Source organism: Geotrypetes seraphini, chromosome 1 (genome assembly GCF_902459505.1).
Source record: "Geotrypetes seraphini chromosome 1, aGeoSer1.1, whole genome shotgun sequence".
Taxonomy (NCBI): domain Eukaryota; kingdom Metazoa; phylum Chordata; class Amphibia; order Gymnophiona; family Dermophiidae; genus Geotrypetes; species Geotrypetes seraphini.
The window spans coordinates 475445192-475465199 of record NC_047084.1 but is presented as its reverse complement, the minus strand read 5'-3'; the positions used below and the strand labels follow the sequence as shown (position 1 = coordinate 475465199).

The 20008-nt window shown below is 39.2% G+C and overlaps 1 protein-coding gene across 5 annotated transcripts in view; it reads right to left on the bottom strand.

The window, feature by feature from the left end:
- Positions 1–20008, bottom strand: part of DOCK8 (dedicator of cytokinesis 8) — a 414444-nt gene that overhangs the window by 211748 nt on the left and 182688 nt on the right. For all 5 annotated transcript variants that reach the window (XM_033924987.1, XM_033924968.1, XM_033924979.1 and 2 more), the window contains exons 16-22: positions 19420–19490; positions 18549–18687; positions 9131–9232; positions 7383–7478; positions 6256–6490; positions 2851–3015; positions 1846–2021 (exon numbers count right to left, since the gene is read on the bottom strand). In XM_033924987.1, coding sequence (XP_033780878.1) covers positions 1846–2021; positions 2851–3015; positions 6256–6490; positions 7383–7478; positions 9131–9232; positions 18549–18687; positions 19420–19490 — 984 coding nt within the window. The remainder of the gene's footprint in view (positions 1–1845; positions 2022–2850; positions 3016–6255; positions 6491–7382; positions 7479–9130; positions 9233–18548; positions 18688–19419; positions 19491–20008) is intronic.

Below are 20008 nucleotides of genomic sequence, written 5' to 3'. Positions count from 1 at the left end.
TAGAATCGTATCATACAATAAAGCCACTGGATTCTCCAATAAACAGTTTATTTGGGCCCAAATTGATTTCCAAAAGGTCAAGATAAAGGGACAATAGTATAACAAATGATCTAGTGTCCCAATCTCAAGATTACAATGCCAGCATCTATTAGACTTAGAGCTGTTTAACTTCTGTAATCTAACTGGGGTCCAAAATGCTCTATGTAAAAGGAAAAACCAAATTTCTCTCATAGATGCGGACATTGTACTCATCCTCCAAGACTAAATTCGTGGCCATTGAAACGCAGTAATTTGATACTTGATCTCAATGCTCCAAATATCCCTAAGTCCAGTTTTAGGTTTTTTATTTGCAAATCCATTTATCAATTTATACCACTGTGTGGCCTGGTGTCCCAAGAAGTCCACCTGAAAGCATAAAAATTCTAAACTGTATTGCGTATTAAGATTAAGAATATTTATACATAAGGGGGTGGGGGGATGGTATAAATTTATTTTTAAAGGTTAATCATTTAATAAGTTTATAATATTTATATGATATATTTGATTGTAATATTTTAAGGGACGGGTGGGTGGGGAGGGTTTAATTTATGTATTTATGATGACATTAGTAAGAAATTCAAGTGATGTGTCAAAATATTTAAAGATGTAATATTGTGCACTTGTAAGATGATAAAATGAATAAAGAATAGAAAAAAAAAAAGATTAGGATTTTCAAGTTTGCATGTTGGTGAATTTGATATACTGCTTTTCATAATAAACCACTAAAGTTTGCAATTACAAAATGAGAAAATGAAAAGAAATAATAAGTATATTATTTTTGATTGTTTTATTTATTAATTGTACCTTGTTGGTTACTTGTATATTGTTGGTTGCTGTTAATTTCCCCACCGCCCACCCTTTTGCAAAACCATAGCGTGGTTTTTAGCGTCAGCCATGGCGGTGACAGCTTCCATGCTCATAGGAATTCTTTTTTTTTTTTTTTTTAATTCTTTATTCATTTTATAATTCACAACAAGTGTACAGTAAATATCAAACAATTAGAATACAATATTACTTGAAAATCTACCATATCATACAACAAAAAGATATATCCCCCACCCCCTCCCACTTCCATATACAACAAAAAATATACCACATGAATATAATATCTTATTATTCATATATATTATTAATAGAAATCCAACCCCCCCGATCCACATGTAAGAATTAAAGTTGGGAAAAGTGTAAATTATTCATTATGCATATTACACTTTATTGAAGGATCACTAATGTTTAATTAAATCATTCTAGCATGCTCATAGGAATTCTATGAGCGTCGGATGCTGAAGCCGGCACTAAAAACTGCGCTAAGGTTTTGTAAAAGGAAGGGTTAATGACATGTTGAATTGTAATTCTTTGATCTATATACCAGTAAGCTATTTGAGCAATCTTTTTTTTTTAATTCTTTATTCATTTTTTAAAACTTACATCAAGTGTAGAATTAATTACAATTAATAAAACATTTAAGATTAAATACATCACTTGAATTTTCTTAATATATTCAGATACATAAGTTTATTCCCTTCCCACCCATCCATTCCATTCATATTTCATCAAAAATATATAAATATAAACACTCTTATTTATCTGTTAAAACCTTCCGTATAATTTAGACAATCCATCCTCCCCCCTCTCCCCCCATTTGCATATATCTATTTTTTCTAACTGGAAAGGAGGGAATGAAACAAACCAAAATATAGAGCCTGGCCTGAGACCAAATATGGTCATCCAAAATGCAGCTGATTCTCCATTACACTGTGTTTCTTTTTTTGTTTAACTATAGCAACTTTATTCCTCCCAGCTTACCTTGGCTGACATGATATTCCTCACTTCCTCATCAGCGGTGGTCTGTGTCCCTGCGATATCAGGATTGCTGCAGCTCATTAGCCGAGACTGCATAAGCTTGGATCCAACAGAGATGGCTGACGAGCGTCCAACTGTGTAATAGCGAGTGTCTGGCATGCTGGTAGCACCTGTACCACCTGCCCGACAGATAAGAACATGGGTAGCTTCTTAAGGGTTGCATGACTTGGGGGGGGGGGGGGGGGGAAGTTGAGGGGCTGAGGAACAAGTGTGTGTTTTTCATATATATCTGGGGAAGTGCCTAGACAAATTTCTCTGACTCCACTGCTGCCTTGATGTATTTCTAGAACACTTCCAGACGAATTTGATTAATGTTAACATGCTAATATAATTGTGAAAGTTTTTTGTAATATCACTGTCAGTATACAGTCTCTTCCTCTGTAAACCGTTCTGAACTATTTGTGGTATTGTGGTATATAAAAATAAAGTTATTATTAAACACTTTGGAAGGTGTAAGGAAAACCTTTTATTTCTTCTCAGTCCTGAGCCTTGTTACTTCAGAGAATCAGGATTTCAAAATAACTTAGCTCAATAAATATATCAGTATTCCAACTGACTAAGGCCCAGATTCACTAAAGACAGCGACTCAATCGCTGTTGGCCGATTCTCTGGCCAATTTTCAAACAGCGATTAACTCACTATCAAGTTTGCATGCACCGAAGAGGGGCCTGAGGCCCACATTGCTGACGAAGGAGGAGCAGGAGGGACTGAGCATCCCTCCTGCTCCCGACTTAAAGGTACTGAGGGGGGCCGACGGCATGAGGGAGTGGGCATCCCTCCTGCCACATCAGTTCAGCAGTTATCTTGGACAAAACTGAGCATGCTTAAAAGCATTCTGTAAATAATAAACAGGGGATCTTTGAGACTAGACTAGAAGGCATAGGCCAAAACTCTAGGCAAGGGAGCTCCCCCTCTAGTAAGTCAGACTGTGGGAGCTCACCACATTACCTGTTTTGTACAAGTCCTTGGGCACCTCTGGAAGACGGAACACGTAGTAGACATATGAAGCCAGAAGGCAATTCCTGCCGTGCTGGTCCTTGCTCAGATCCTTACTGTTGTGCAGACTGCTCACAATGGCTACGACAGATTCGAAAGCAAACTGGGAGAAGTTGGCTGTGAAGCGAATGAGAAGGATATTAGTATTTGAAGTGAGAAAATTAGCAAAGTTTAATAGGTCTCAGACTGGTTCCAGGAATGGATGTCAAGGTTAACTTGTGCATTAAGGGCCATCGGCATCTTGCTCAATGGAGTCATTCTGTGTAAATAAACCTCATGGAGATTTTCTTGGAGAAAACTTTTACTGTTCTTTAAACAACTAGTGTGGCCCAATCCCGCTTTAGAAGAAGAACTGGTCTTCGGGACATTTGGAGCATTGAGATCAAGCATCAAATTACTGCGTCTCAATGGACACGAATTTGGTCTTGGAGGATGAGATGTACAGTGTCTGCATCTATGAGACAAACTTGTTTTTTTCTTTTACATAGAGCTTTCTGGATCCCTGTTTGTTTACAAAAATTAGATAGCTCTAAGTCTAATAGATGTTGGTATTGTCATCTTGAGGCTGGGACATTAGATCATCTTTTATTCTATTGTCCATTTATATTGATATTTTGGAAATCGATATGGACCCAAATAATAGGTTGTTAGAAAATCCAGTGGCCTTGACATATGATACTATTTTATTTGGTTTGTCAATGAGAGCGAAAAGTCAGATTTCTTCAAATAACAACAAACTTTTATTTATTTTGACTGGAGTTGCCATTCAACAGATTACATTCAATTGGAAAAATCAGAAAAGATTAAATTACACTTTCTGGTGGAGTTCTGTAATGTCATACATATAAAATGGAAAGAACATTAGCAATACAGAGAGGATATTTTGGTAAATTTTGAAAGGTTTGGGGACCATTAACGGACTTTTGTAATGAGCAATAAACATTTTCCCACAATAAGATAATTGAAATGAGGAGATGGGAATGGGTGGGTGGGAAGGTATTTTTTAAATATTTTATTAAATCATATAATGTATAACATTATTTTTGATGTATTAGGGATGGAAGGGTGGTTAAATTTCATGATTTTCAGATGATATTATAGCAACTCAAGTGATGTTTTATAATTCAAATGTTATTCCATATTACACTTGACGTAAGTTATAAAAACGAATAAAAAATTATTTAAAAAAAGAAGAACTGGTATTCATTGGTAGTTCATTGGCATAGCCAAGAAAGGGCTGAAAGGTGTTTTCCTCTGGAAGAGCGTTCCAGTTTTCCACCACTCTCTGGGTGAAGAAGAACTTCCTTACGTTCATACGGAATCTATCCCCTTTCTCATCTGTTTTATTAGATTGCAAGCTTTAAAAACAAAGCCTGTCTATATGTGTCTCTAGTGCTGCATAGGCACCTTAGACATGCCATATTTGTTAACAGTTCTGTCCCTCTGCTACAGAAAGAAAGAGAAAAATGTTTCTCTGCAAACCTTCCCAGAGCCTCCAGTCAGCCATGGAAAATTTATCCCTCTCTGCATCTAGTCAATGGCCCATCCTTGGTACTGGGAAAGATTGTAGAGGCGCTGATAAAGGACCGCATCGTTAATCACCTTGACGGACACAATCTGATAAGGACCAGCCAGCACGGTTTCAGTAAAGGAAGATCTTGATTAACAAACTTGCTGCACTTCTTCGAGGGAGTAAACAGGCAGATAGACAAGGTTGACCCGGTCAACATTATATATCTGGATTTTCAGAAGGCGTTTGACAAGGTCCCGCATGAATGACTGCTTTGAAAAATTGCGAGCCATGGAATCGAGGGTGAAATACTCACGTGGATTAAAAACTGGTTGGTGGATAGGAAACAGAGAGTGGGGGTAAATGGACAATACTCAGACTGGAAAGCGTCACGAGTGCAGTGCTGTAGGGTTTGGTGATTGTACCCCTGCTCTTCAACATATTTATAAGCGACCTGGAAATTGGAACAATGAGTAAGGTGATTAAATTTGCAGACGATACAAAGTTGTTCAGAGTAGTGAAGACACAGAAGGATTGCAAAAACCTGCAACGTGACAAACACGCTTGAGAAATGCGCTACGACATGGCAAATGAGGTTTAACGTGGATAAGTGTAAGGTGATGCATATCGGTAACAAGAATCTTTTACACAAATACAGGATGTCCGGTGCACTCGGAGAGACCCCACAGGAAAGAGACTTGGGTGTACAGGTTGACAAGTTGATGAAGCCGTCTGCACAATGCGCGGTGGTGGCAAAAAGGGCAAACAGAATGATTAAGAAGAGGATCATGAACAGATCAGAGAAGGTTATCATGCTGCTGTACCGGGCCATGGTACACCTCCACCTGGAATGCTGCATCCAGCACTGGTCGCTGTACTTAAAGAAGGACACGGTACTACTCGAAAGGGTCCAGAGTAGAGTGACTAAAATGGTTAAGGGGCTGGAGGAGTTGTCGTACAGTGAGAGATTACAGAAACTGGGCCTCTTCTCCCTTGAAAAAAGGAGACTGAGAAGGGACATGATCAAAACATTCAAGATAATGAAAGGAATAGACTTAGTAGATAAAGACAGGTTGTTCACCCTCTCCAAGGTAGAGAGAACGAGAGGGCACTCTCTAAAGTTAAAAGGGGATAGATTCCGTACAAACATAAGGAAGTTCTTCTTCACATAGAGAGTGGTATAAAACTGCAATGCTCATCCGGAGGTTATTATAGGGGAAAACACCCTCCAGGGATTCAAGACAAAGTTAGACAAGTTCCTGGTGAACCAGAACATATGCAGGTAAGGCTAGTCTCTGTTAGGGCACTGGTCAAGGGCTGCCGCATGAGTGGACTGCTGGGCATGATGGACCCAGCAGCGGCAGTCCTTATGTTCTTATAAGTCATCTTCTTCTTTGTCATTACCTCTCACCCATTCTTCCTCACCATATTTGTTCCACATTTTACCCCTGCTCTTTTATTTTCTTTTACACTTCTCTTTCCTATACTGCCAACACACCGATTTTACATGTAATCATTCCTATTGCTACCCCATAAGAAAATGTCCACTGTCAGCCATTATTTCCCTTCATGGTCTGTGAGACCAACATAAAATTCAACACTGATGCTCTACTTCCATTTCTGAGACCACAAAAGTCTCTTCTTCAGATGTCTTAAAGAACTTATGTGATCTCAAAATGTCTGGTTTCCCTTCAGATCGAAGGGTTAGAGACATAGAAAACAATAAAAATCATTTTGCTCCAAGATGCATCAAAATCAGACCAATAAGAAGTCTCAGGACCTGCAAATCTACTTTTTGTCATAATTTAAATAGTTCAGCATCATTTCTCAATGTCACATTTGCTTACCGGTCTGGCCTGCAATGACCATGGGTTGCAGAGTCAGCTGAAAGAGCTTGTCCAGTACGAGGTGCAGGAAGAGCACGAGGGGCTCAAGGCGGGCAGAATTCAGACAGACGATGCTGAGCTTCAGCTCATGTTCTAGCGAGGCCTCCAACACCTTCTGATCCAGCACTCGAATAGGGAAGGTGACTTGACCTTCCAGCGCATGGCAAAGGGTGAAGAACTTCTCCAGGTGGCTGTCCTGAGAATCAATTGCAAGTTTACTATACACATGCACTCCAACCAAATGTGGAGGTTATTGGCTAAAGAGAACAAGCTTCAGTGTTTTAGTGACAACATATTTACAGGGGTCCCAAACCAGCAAGAACAGTGCACATAACCAGCAACAGAAGCTAAAGATTTAAAAGCGATCAATAACATACATCTAAATGATCAGATAATGAAGTCTGCACAAGAAGTGAGGAGAATAAATGGAGGTGAAATACCATGACAGCAGAGGTGTGGACATTGGGGGAGGGGTGTCTCCTCAAACAGGCCCCCTCTGAACTGAACATGTGCAAGAGAGCCGGCATTAATGGCTGAAGCATGCTGTTCAGAACAGATGGAATTGTGCAGGAGACATCTTCAGCTGGCAGGGCTTGGCATCCCTGCCTGCAAAGGTAATATTTTACTATGGAGGCAGTGGGGGGGGATGGGGAAGGGGAAAAAGAATATCAGGCCCCCTCAGTCCACCTTTGGGGACCCCCCCATACATGGACATCTTGATTATGCCCCGGCTTGACCAAAAGGAAAGTGCCTTGCATAAAAAATCACATAGTGATACAGAGATTTTATTGGTGAGCTCCACAAAGCTCTGTGGATGGAAGTCAATGAGTAGCAGAGCCTGCTTTCCCATCATATACAGTCTGCAAGCATTGCCTGTATTCATTCACCTGTGCTATTTTTTCCCACAGTAAACTAACTTACGAGGACATCGAGCTGTATCTCGTGGAGATTTGCTCCTATTAACAATTCTCTGTACACCAACAGATTTTGGAAGATTAGAAGACATAATGTTTTAAGGTTTCTTTTTTAAAGTAACCCCATCAGATTTTGGCATTGCAATCCGTTTTAACCTGCTTAGTGCCCCTTACCTGAGTGTGAACAGATGATACAGTCTGTATTTCAACGTTGAACACACCTTTGTGTCCTTCAACCCATTTAATAGGTGGGATCTGTAACGGCACTTTCTGCATTGAACACAAAACACAGTGACCAATAAGCTATGTCCTTCTCAGAATCTGGAGATTATTTGATAAAGTCATTTTCACACTCTTGGGACTACATTTTCCAGCATAAAAGTGCACGCCATGACATGATGGTAAATAATTTGCTGGTAGGTATATAGAAAACAGAGAGTAGAATGGGTAAAAATTCAAGTATGTATGATATTATTAGAAAGATTTTCAAGTGTTTTAATTTGTTATAATGGTATATTACTGTACACTTGTTACAAGATTTAAAATTAATAAAGAATTAAAAAAAAAAAAAAAGAAAAAAACAGAGAGTAGGTTTAAATGGTCAATATTCTCAATGGAGAAGGGTAAATAGTGGGATTTCACCAGGGGTCTGTGTTGGGACTATTGCTTTTTAACATATAATCTAGAGATGGGAATAACTTGTGAGATAATTAAATTTTCTTTTTTTTTAATATCTTTATTCATTTTCAAAAAATTACAACAAGTGTACAACAATCATTCAGAAAGACCTTAAATCATCACTTGACATTCTTATTTATATTATTCCAAATAAATAATTATATAAAGAAACCCATCCCACCCTCCCAGATACCAATTTATGTTACTTCAAATAAATTCTTATATAAGAAGCCCCCCCTCCCACCCATATACCAATTAATAACAATTGTCAATTATAATCCTTCAAAATCCCACCCCCTTATCTTATTCAATATTTTGGTGTTTAAGATGTCTGATCATTAGAATAAATCGCCAGTGGTCCCCAAAGGGGTAAATTTTCCAGGGATAATTAAATTTTCTAATGACACAAAGTTGTTCAAAGTTGTTAAATCGCAAGATTGTGAAAAATTACAAGATGACCTTGTGAGACTGGGCATCAAAATGGCAGATGACGTTTAATGTGAGCAAGTGCAAAGTGATACATGTGTGAAAGAGGAATCCAAACTATAGCTACATGGGGCAGGGTTCCTCGTTAGGAGTCACCGCCCAGGAAAAAAATCTAGGTGCCATTGTTGAGGATACATTGAAATCCCTCAGCTCAATGTGCGATGGCGGCAGCTAAGAAAGCAAATGGAATGTTAGGAATTATCAGGAAAGGAAAACAAAGATGAAAATGTTTATAATGCCTTTGTATCACTCTATGGTATGACTGCACCTTGAATACTGTGTGCAATTCTGGTCACTGTATCTCAAAAAAGAAATAGCGGATTTAGAAAAGGTACAGAGAAGGGCGACAAAAATGATAAAGGGAGCACTAGAGGAAGTGGGAGTTCTCCTGTGTTTAGACAGTAAACATAATTAGATTAATTTTTTCACACTAGGAGTGTTTAGTCAATGTTTATTGGTGAAAAAAACAAACAAACCCCCCCTAAAATCAGAATCCCTAGCTAAAAATATGGCTACTCCCTGGTGCTCAAGTGGATATGGGAAGGAGCATGATTCATTACCTCTGGAGGATGGGGGGGATATTTCTGTCCTAATTTGACATTAGAGTATTTACACTTGGGTGGGGGGGGGGGGAGAAAATAATTAGTTATGTATAAATTATAAGTTGAATGTGCTTATATTGGTGTATTATATGTTATATATTCATGTATTGCACTATTGAAATATGGAAAATCAATAAAGAATTACAAAATCATTACCTCTGGAGAATGCAGTGAGTAGTTTAAGGGTAACTTTTCCAAAGCCACAGGAAGGCAGTAATGCCCTGTCTGGAGACGATCATTTAAAAGAATTGGAAGCCACTGAAATGAAGAAAAGAGCATACTGCTTTTTAATATAGCATATAACACCCTACACAGATACTGGTATCTATTTATTTCAAATAAACATTAAGCATATTTCTTGGTGCTAACAGTAGGGTGGGGGGTGGGGATATATTCTTTTGTTCTTGATGATATGATTAAGATTTTCAAGTGTTACATTGAAATTTAATGGATATATTATTGCACACTTGTTTATGATTTAAAATGAATAAAGAATTTATTTTAAAAAAAAAAGAACATAAAATAACAATGATCATCCATCCTCTGTGCCTGTTTCCACCTTCACTGCTCCCTAAAATGTGTACATTTTAATGTTTTTATACGCTAGTGATTCTAAAGCTCTTTCTATTACTTCCAAGGGTTCAGGAAATAACTATGGATAGGTATATATAATTTATTAAAAGATTTATAAACTGTCTTCCTGGCCCCAAAAGGGTTATCCAAAGTGGTGGATAATAAGGCAAAAACTGATCAGAATAAAAACAAATAAAACATATCAAACATATGAAAACCTCAGAGCAACAAAACTTAAAGCCTATAATCCAAGAACTGCTGCTGAGTCATGCTTTCTCAGTGTACATTATATTCTGATACTCAGGTTTAAACATGCAGAAGTGTGTCATTGCATCAATAATACCAGCCTTTTCAAGTAGGATGCAAATAACTGTGAGAACTGGACATCTAGGCCTAGATTCTGTAAACTGCGCCTAACTTTAGGCGTGGTTTAGACGTCCGATTTAAGTGGATAATTAGCCATTTAAGTGTCTTAACAAGCGTTAATTGGGACTTAGACAGAGGTAGGCATCAGATAGGCGTTCTGAGAACATAGACGCAAGATAGATGGATAACTCATGTCTAAGTTTTAGATGTGGGCGTGGTTAAGGATAGGCATGAGATAGACGCTACTTAGGCGGCAGACCGCGTCTAAAATATAGGCGAAGTAAAAGCTGGTCTAAGTGTAGTTTTTGCTTCATTTCAATGCAGTTTCAGCTTTGGTAGCCGGAGACTTCCTATAGATGCATGTTAGGCATGCTATCTGCTTCAGCAATGATATCTTATAGTGAGTTTGAATATGGTTTTTTGGGGTTTTTTTTCTTTTTCCCTCCTAATAGATTTAATAAGCCACCATAAGCCCAATTTCTGCAAATAATAATAAACTTCTATTTTTTTTTTAATTCTTTATTCATTTTTGTATGTTACAACAAGTGTATCAATTAAACTCATATAAAACTTAAAGATACACACTTGATTAACTCACATATTAGCATCAAATTTAACATTTCATTAGGAATTAGTATTCTATAATGTTAAATATTATGTAAGAAATCTAAATTTATATCATTCTTATTAAATATAATAATCCCCCATCCCTCCCTCCCTCCCAATTCAATAATACATAAAATCATCTTTATTGTGAATTCATTCAAATATTGATATATTATGTAATAATCAGAAATAAAATCCCACCCCTTTTCCCCTCTAATCAAATATCTTATCATGGGAAAAGTTAATCATTCATTACAAAAATCCGTTAACGGTCCCCAGACTTTCTGAAATTTACTCACATAACCTTTTTGCGTTGTAATGGTGAGTTCCATTTTGTACATATGACATACAGAATTCCACCAGAAATTGTAATTTAACCTGTCATATTTTTTCCAATTGTATGTTATTTGTTGTATTGCTATTTCAGTTAAAATAAACAAAAGTTTGTTGTTATTTGACGAAATTTGACTTCTTGCTCTCATAGTTGTTCCAAATAAAATAGTATCATATGTCAAGGCTACCGGGTTTTCTAACATCCTATTAATTTGAGGCCAAATTGATTTCCAGAATGATAAAATAAATGGACAATAGAATAAAAGATGATCTAATGTCCCAGCTTCAATATGACAATGCCAGCATCTATTAGACTTAGAACCATCTATCTTTTGTAAACTTCTATTGATATTGACAGGGGTTGCCATTCAACAGATTACTGGAAATTGGAAAGATTACACTAAACTTAATTATACTTTTTGGTGGAATTCAGTATGCCATATATATAAAATGGAAAGGGTGCTTGCCATGCAACAAGGAAATTATACTAAGTTTAAAAAGATTTGGGGGCCATTGATTATTTATTCTAATGATCAGACATCTTAAACACCTTAGTATTAGATAAGATAGAGGGTGGGTGGGATTGTAAAAGGTAATACAGTGGTGCCTCACACAACGAACTTAATCCGTTCCAGGAGCAAGTTTGTTATGTGAAACGTTCGTTGTGTGAAACGCGTTTTCCCATAACAATACATGTTAAAAAAAATAATTCGTTCTGTAGCATAAAATATGCTAAGATGACATAAAAAAAGATAAATTTTTGGTTATTATTTTTATTTAGATACATCTAAAAACATAATTGTTTTTTAAAACAACACACATTTTTTAAATTTAAAGACAGACTAAGTAGAGTCTAATTTTACAGTGAGAGGGCAGAGTCTCAGCGGCAAAAACTGGGACTTAACTGTTCATTTTTTTTTTTTTCTACCGTGTTTCCCCGACGATAAGGCAGGGCCATCAAATAAGACAGCCCCCCCTTTTTAGAAAAAAATGTAAAATAAGGCACCCCCCCGCAAATAAGCCACCCACCGATACCTGCGCTTACCCGAATCGGGTGGTACGGTGGGTGACTCCGTGTGGTCCCTGGCACCCCCGACACGATCGGGGCAAGAGGGAGCTCAAGCCCTCTTGCCCCCCCGACTCCCCGACACGATCGGGGCAAGAGGGAGCTCAAGCCCTCTTGCCCCCCCCGACTCCCCGACACGATCGGGGCAAGAGGGAGCTCAAGCCCTCTTGCCCCCCCGACTCCCCGACACGATCGGGGCAAGAGGGAGCTCAAGCCCTCTTGCCCCCCCGACTCCACGACACGATCGGGGCAAAAGGGAGCTCAAGCCCTCTTGCCCCCCCGACTCCCCGACACGATCGGGGCAAAAGGGAGCCCAAGCCCTCTTGCCCCGCCTATTCCCCAACTCCCCGACAATATCGGGCCAGGAGGGAGCCCAAGTCCTCCTGGCCACGGCGACCCCCTAACCCCCCCCTGCACTACATTACGGGCAGGAGGGATCCCAGGCCCTCCTGCCCTCGACGCAAACCCCCCCTCCTCCCAACGACCGCCCCCCCCAAGAACCTCCGACCGCCCCCCCAGCCGACCCGCGACCCCCCTGGCCGACCCCCACGACACCCCCAACCCCCTTCCCCGTACCTTTCTGTAGTTGGCCGGACAGACGGGAGCCAAACCCGCCTGTCCGGCAGGCAGCCATCGACGGAATGAGGCCGGATTGGCCCATCCGTCCCAAAGCTCCGCCTACTGGTGGGGCCTAAGGCGCCTGGGCCAATCAGAATAGGCCCGGGAGCCTTAGGTCCCTCCTGGGGGCAGGGCCTGAGGCACATGGTCGGGTTGGGCCCATGTGCCTCAGGCCCCGCCCCCAGGAGGGACCTAAGGCTACCGGGCCTATTCTGATTGGCCCAGGCGCCTTAGGCCCCACCAGTAGGCGGAGCTTTGGGACGGATGGGCCAATCCGGCCTCATTCCGTCGTTGGCTGCCTGCCGGACAGGCGGGTTTGGCTCCCGTCTGTCCGGCCAACTACAGAAAGGTACGGGGAAGGGGGTTGGGGGTGTCGTGGGGGTCGGCCAGGGGGGTCGCGGGTCGGCTGGGGGGGCGGTCGGAGGTTCTTGGGGGGGGGGCGGTCGTTGGGGGGAGGGGGGGGTTGCGTCGAGGGCAGGAGGGCCTGGGATCCCTCCTGCCCGTAATGTAGTGCAGGGTGGGGTTAGGGGGTCGCCGTGGCCAGGAGGACTTGGGCTCCCTCCTGGCCCGATATTGTGTGGGGAGTTGGGGAATCGGCGGGGCAAGAGGGCTTGGGCTCCTTTTTGCCCCGATCGTGTCGGGGAGTCGGGGGGGGGCAAGAGGGAACCAGGCGGAGAGAGGGCAGTTAAGCGCAGTGCCTGCGCGGAAGGATGCAGCTCGGGCGACTTCGTTGTGTGAAACGAAGTTCGTTGTACGGATCAAGACATAAAGTTCGTTGTGCGCAGCGTTCGCTGTGCGAGGCGTCCGTTATGCGAGGCACCACTGTAATTGATAACTGTTTGTTATTAATGTATGGGTGGGTGGGAAGGGACTCTTTTATATCTATATATTTGGGGGAATATAAATAAGATTGTCAAGTGATTAGTTAAAATTTTTCTGATTGTTTATTATACACTTGTTGTAATATTTAAAAATGAATAAAGATTTAACAAAAAAAAAATTGTTGTAATATTGTTTACTTGATGTAAGATGAAAAAATGAATAAAGAATTGGAAGAAAAAAAGAAAGTTTTCTGGCGGGAAGTCCAAACGGTGCCTATGACATCAGACGCTACTTAGGCATCCTTAGTATAAGAAGGTCCATCAGAGCAGTGTTTTCTCTTTTACGACTCCTGTTCTGTGTTATTACTTATGCTGATTTCTGAGACCTTACCTTTCTTAATTATCTTTTAACCTTTTCTTTCCTATGTCTGCCACAACTCTCCATTTCATAGGACCATTAGCAGCTATAGTAATTTGCAATTTTGATATTTGTCTAACCTTTTTCATCTTTCCAGGAACAAATCTAGGTGAGAATGATATATTGCTACCTATTTAGCTGTCTTTATTAGATAAAAGCTCAGGCAGAACTGATTTGTTCTTTTGGACTTCCATTCTGCTTATGGTGATTCTCCATTAACTTTTTCTTCCCCTGAAATCTGCCACAATTCTCTCCATTCCACAGGGTCATTAGCAGGTCTGAGAAGGTGATGATAAAATTTGGTTCCAGGAGTCTTGGCTGAAAAGCCCCCCCCCCCATGATGTTTGAAACTTTGGTGACAGCAAAAAGGATATGCAGTTACATGAATATGTGGAACCCATAGCAGTGCTTTTCGTCATAGAGCTAAAGGTAAATCTTTTAAGAGTTCTAATTGTTAGGTATCCTTATTATAAAAAGGAACAGTGTGTTTTTTTGCTTCTGTTCATTCTAGCTGTTATTTTGAGACTGTGGTGTGACATATTCTCTCAAGGCTTCTGTGTATTTTTGTCTTAACTTTTTCCCCCTTTATCTCCTGATTTCAGGTCCGAGCAGGTCTGTTCAAACTGGGTTCAGCACAGCTTGCACCTGGACAAAGCTCAAATTCCAAAACAGAAAGAATAGGTGAGAATGGTATACTGCAACCTTTCTTTGCCCTTGTGATGAATAATCTACATTTTCAGAATGCTAATATGTTTCACACTTTTTTTCCTTCAGAAGGGTGTACTTATAGAAGATTTTCAGAGAAAACAATTGGTGAATTTTTTACAAAGGTGCGCTAATTCCACGCATGCGCTAACTACTAACGCGTGCATAGGATAACATGCACATGTTAACATTTACCGCGCGCTGAAGCTGCACCATTTAGGCGCCGTTACTGTGTGCTAAAGGTCAACGCGTGCATGTTATCTTATGCTGCGTTAGTAGTTAGCACATGCGTGGATTTAGTGCACCTTTGTAAAAGATAGCCTAAAACTCACCAGTCGACTCTTAATTAGTCTCAATCCATCTTCCTTTTTCTTCAGCCTGCCTTCTCCTACCAGGAGCAGATTCTGGAACCTTACCAATTCTACCACAATAACAACTTGGACCTACGAGTGCCTTACTCTGCATACCTGTCATCCATCTCATCAAACTGCATGCTGCTTTCCAGGACTGTGCAATAAAAATCTTATACCATATATACAAAATGGAACTCACCATTGCAACACAAAAAGGCTATGTGAGTAAATTTCAAAAAGTCTAGGGACCGTTAACAGATTTCTGTAATGAATGATTAACTTTTCCCATGATAAGATATTTGATTAGAAGGGAATGGGGTGGGATTTTATTTCTGATTATTACATACTATATCAATATTTGAATGAATTTACAATAAAGTTGATTTTATGTATTATTGAAGGGGAGGGAGGGAGGGATGGGGGATTATTATATTCAATAAGAATTATATAAATTTAAATTTCTTGCATAATAATATAACTTTATATAATATTAATTTTCTAAAGAAATGTTAATTTAATAATAATATGTGAGTTAATCAAGTGTGTATATTCAAGTTTCTAAAAAGTTTATTTGAAACACTTGTTGTAACATAAGAAAATGAATAAAGATTTATAAAACAAAAAAAAACAATTTTTCACCTTGTGCTTATTTATATTGAGTAGCAGCCAGGCATTAGTGTTTCCTTAATAAACACCACTTCAGCTATTTGGTCACATTGACCTTTGTCTTATCTAGTGTTCCATGAGGCCCAAGCTGCAAAGGGGGGATGGGGGGAGCAAACAGGGTAGCTGGTATGTCTCCTGTCTCACAGCCTGCAACCAGCATACTATTTGAGAATATGAGATTAGATGAGAGGTGGAGAGGATGAACTAGGTGCCTTAACTTGGGTGGCTTCTTTCAGTCAGTTTCCTACCCTGACAGCTTGAGCTATGCTGACCTGCAGCCGATTTGGCATGCTTCGGGTGCTCCATTATGGAGCCGCAAACACGCTGATGCTACTGCCCAAAGTACGCCTAAACAGCACAGTATAATCCAATTAGAATTGCTCTGATTTTATGGCTGATTCTGTAGCATAGCGGTTAGAATGAAGGTTGGGGTGTGAGCCTGGTCTGGGTTTGACTCCCTCATGTCTTTCAGCTGACAAAATACTCATTTTAATAAAAATGACAAGCTACACACCAATAACATCTCATTTTCATCTCAAACAGCACAACATTAGCAATACTAGAAACAATCTATTCCAAAAGTTGAGTTTGCATTTAATAAAAACAGCAGTATTTGAATCCATGTCACATTTATTGAACCCGACTTGAGATTCTGGCTTTTGGGACAATGAAAGCAATGCTTTAAGCCACTGAGCTACCAGTCTTTTGTCTCAGCTAACTGTGAGATGATAGCTAAGCAGATTTTACCTTAGCAGATCACTAAGCGAAATATGACAGGGGAGTCAGAGAAACTGGAGTGGAAGGTGCTGTAGCTCAATGATAAAAGTGCTGTACTGATCTTCCAGAGATTGTGAGTTCAACTCCCAGCCTGTCTTTTACTTGTAGCATTCTACTTTGCTGGTGCACATTGATGATGTCACAATGAGTTCATCATTGTGCAGCAGCATCCCCTCATTTCCAATGAACTAGAAGCCACATTCAGGTCTGTTCTGTATTTTATTCTGTTTTTAAGCTTGGCCAATTGAAGTTATGGGCTTTCTGTTTGCTTTGAGGAATGAGCTGATTGTAGCAATGTTTCATGAAAAAGAAAGTATTATTTGTAATCGCTTCTAAAAACCTCTCTCAAATAACATCTGTAGGATGCCCAGAGAAAGCTCATTGGATGACCTAAATAGCATGTATCCTGCTAAAGCCTTTCTGGAACTTAAACCACATCTATCTGAAGCCTATACAGAGCTCAAAGTCTTATCTTTTATACTTCTTATAGGAGCTTATATTGCTATACAAGTTTCTGTGTAGCACAGGAGTGAAGCTTCCCCCCTTCCATGCTGATGTTTCTAGATCAACTCCCACTAAAACTAATATTTTATAAACATGGTATACTGTGTTTTTATTATCCTTTTATTGATGGTATACTTTGGGTTAATTGTGTTAAAGCTTACAGTCCTGAAATAATGATCAGTAAAATCAGTAAAAAAACACCTTTTTATATATAACATCGTAGGGACGTCTATATGAGGTTTTAGGAACCTGCGTCTAATACACGCTGGATGCAGAACAGACGTCTAGACGGGGCCTATGTAGTGCCTAAGTGCCGCTGATTGGCACTTGCACTTCCAGGACGTCTAAACCACGCCTAAAGTTAGGCACACCTTACAGAATCTAGGCCCTACTGCTGCAAAATATATACAGTCAGAATCTGATTTCTTTAGTAGAGGGCTGCTCTCTGTACAACTGTGCAATATTTTAAAAGCATTTTCAGTGAGCAAGTCAACATTTAATACTAGACCATTATCTTCCTAATTCTTTCAGCTACCCTGCAATTTCTCTGTACTCCCAGAAACTGCCATAACTGGAACAGTCACAGATTATCTCACATGGAATGGAATAGTCTAGCCACTGCATGCATGGACTTATAAAGCTCTTAGTTTTTTTAAAAGTCAAATTTTAAAAGCAGCTTGTTGGTGAAAAATGCAGTCATTGGTAATTCTATTAAGTATGTGACTTTGCCTTCTCATTTTTCATTTGAATTTTTTTATTCATTTTCTTATGTTACAACAAGTGAATTACATATTCTTTATATAAACTTATATATACACACTTGATAAGCTTACATATTGATAAATTGATAAAACTTTTTTTTTTATATAGATGCAATTAATATATCAGAATTTTAAAGTTATATATTTCTTATTAATTATAATAATAATATCCCATCCCTCCCCCTCCCTTTCAATCAAAATTCCATTAGTTGTTTTTTTTTTTTTATATATTTAGATTTTTATTTATTTTATATTATTTAAAAACATGTTTCCCCCTTTCCCTTCTAATCAAATTCTATACCTGGGAAAATTATTGTTCTTTACAAAATTCTGTTAATGGTCTCCATATTTTTTGAAATTTATTAATATATCCTTTTTGTGTTGCTATGGTGAGTTCCATTTTGTATATATGGCAAACAGAATTCCACCAGAAAGTGTAATTTAATCTGTCATGCCTTTTCCAATTAAATGTGATTTGTTGTATTGCTATTCCAGTTAAAATAAATAGAAGTTTGTTATTACTTGATGAAATTTGATTTCTTGCTCTCATTGTTGTTCCAAATAATATAGTATCATATGTCAAGGCTACTGGATTTTCTAACATCCTATTAATTTGGGGCCAGATTGATTTCCAGAATGTTAAGATAAATGGACAAAAGAATAAAAGATAAGTAATTGTGGAAATGAATATGACTTTGCCTTCTAATTTTTGGAAATCTTCTGGCATCTGGATTCTTTTGCTCACCCCATTAATGTTTGGACTGGCTGTTTGACTTCCTAAGGGGACACAAGGATTTGGACAAGTAACCGTAACATTGCAACATTCACACTACTACTAAAGGGCTTAACCAGTATGCAGAAAGACTTGTTTAAGTGCTGCATTTTTCACTATCCCTTCGTGGGCTCCACTTTGAATGCAAGTCACAATAATCCTTGAAAATACAGTATTAACATTTATATAATCAAGCTTCTGTACTCCAGAATTGATAGTCCAAGAAATTCAGTACCGAGTATCCTAGGACAGTCTCCACGGAAGTCCCTTGTTTTGGTTGGCAGCTGATATGGTGAAATGTGAACAGCAGGTGATGTTTCCCTGTGAGTTTTGCAGGGAGTTTAATTTTCACCTCCTCATAAAAATCAGGAGACCTGCATTAAAAAAAACCAAAAAAAAAAAACCACAACAAAAAACATAACTAGAGTAGTTACACTTGGGGTGGGAGGAAGGGTGGGAAGACGATGTTAATATGAAAAGGGTAAGGTTACTGGGCAAATAAATGTCACTAAGTTTTATTGTATAATCATTGAGTGGGAGGGGGAGAAAATGAGTGGTTATATATATAATTGTAAGTGGATGCGCTTAAATTGATGTTTTATGTGTTATGTATTCATGTATTGCACTTTTGAAGTATGGAAAATCAATAAAGAATTATTAACCCCTCCCCCACAACGAGGTACATGAAACCTCAGGAATCAAACAAAAGGAAAAATGAAGCAAAGAACTGTAATCTTTCATCAAAGACCCTTCATCTTTTCTTCCCATCTAGTCATGAGCTAAGGATGAATGTACTAAAAACAGGCTGCTGTAGATGACGTGCAGGCTTCCACATCTCTCACCCATTACTGCTGAAAGGGACAGGAGGATAGCATTTCAGCTCAGATTTGCAGAAGGAGCTACTGAACTTTATTTCTGCTCATCAGTATCAAACATGAAGAGAGATGACAGAGCAAAATGAGCACGATGGGTCTCCAAGAGAGGGTTGACAGCCAAACTGCCATGAGAGAGGTAGACTACTCTGTAATTGCTCTCTCTTATCTTTATATGTGGTGGTATTGCCTGCTGATATTGAAAGAATACTTATGCTGTCTACCTGCACTTACTTGTTATGGTATGTCACAGCTGTGTATGCCTCTTGTACAAATTCTGCACCGTTGGACTTCCCAAAAATGATCTACAATACAAAATGAAAAATAAAATGACAAAGAACCTCACTAGAAGGGCAAAACAAAAAACACAAACCAACAAAAAACATGCCGACTGTAGAAAGCATCCTTTTTTCCCCTATCCCGATTTTTTTCCCCCTTAATTGCTCTCTTTCTCTTGAAAAACATTGTAGTTTTTCCCCCCTTTCCCATTTGTTTCTGTCCGTCCTGTCTAATTTATTACACAGTCTATTTTAATTGTCTTCCCCATTTTATGCGACACACACTGTAATTTTTATTGTACACTGCTCAGAAGTCTAATTGAGCGGTGTAAAAACTTTTAAATAAACTTGAAACTAGAAGTTGTTTGCCTTTGAAGCGGTGTACAATATGACCACAGTCCACAAACCAGGCTCTCAGGCTGCTTGAGGTAGATGTGTTAGAGCAGCTGTGGCCAATCTTCCACACACCAAGATTCAAGGACCCAGAATGCATTGTACGAACAGCCTCATGACATAGTGGTGGAGCAGTAGAAAGGTGAGACAAA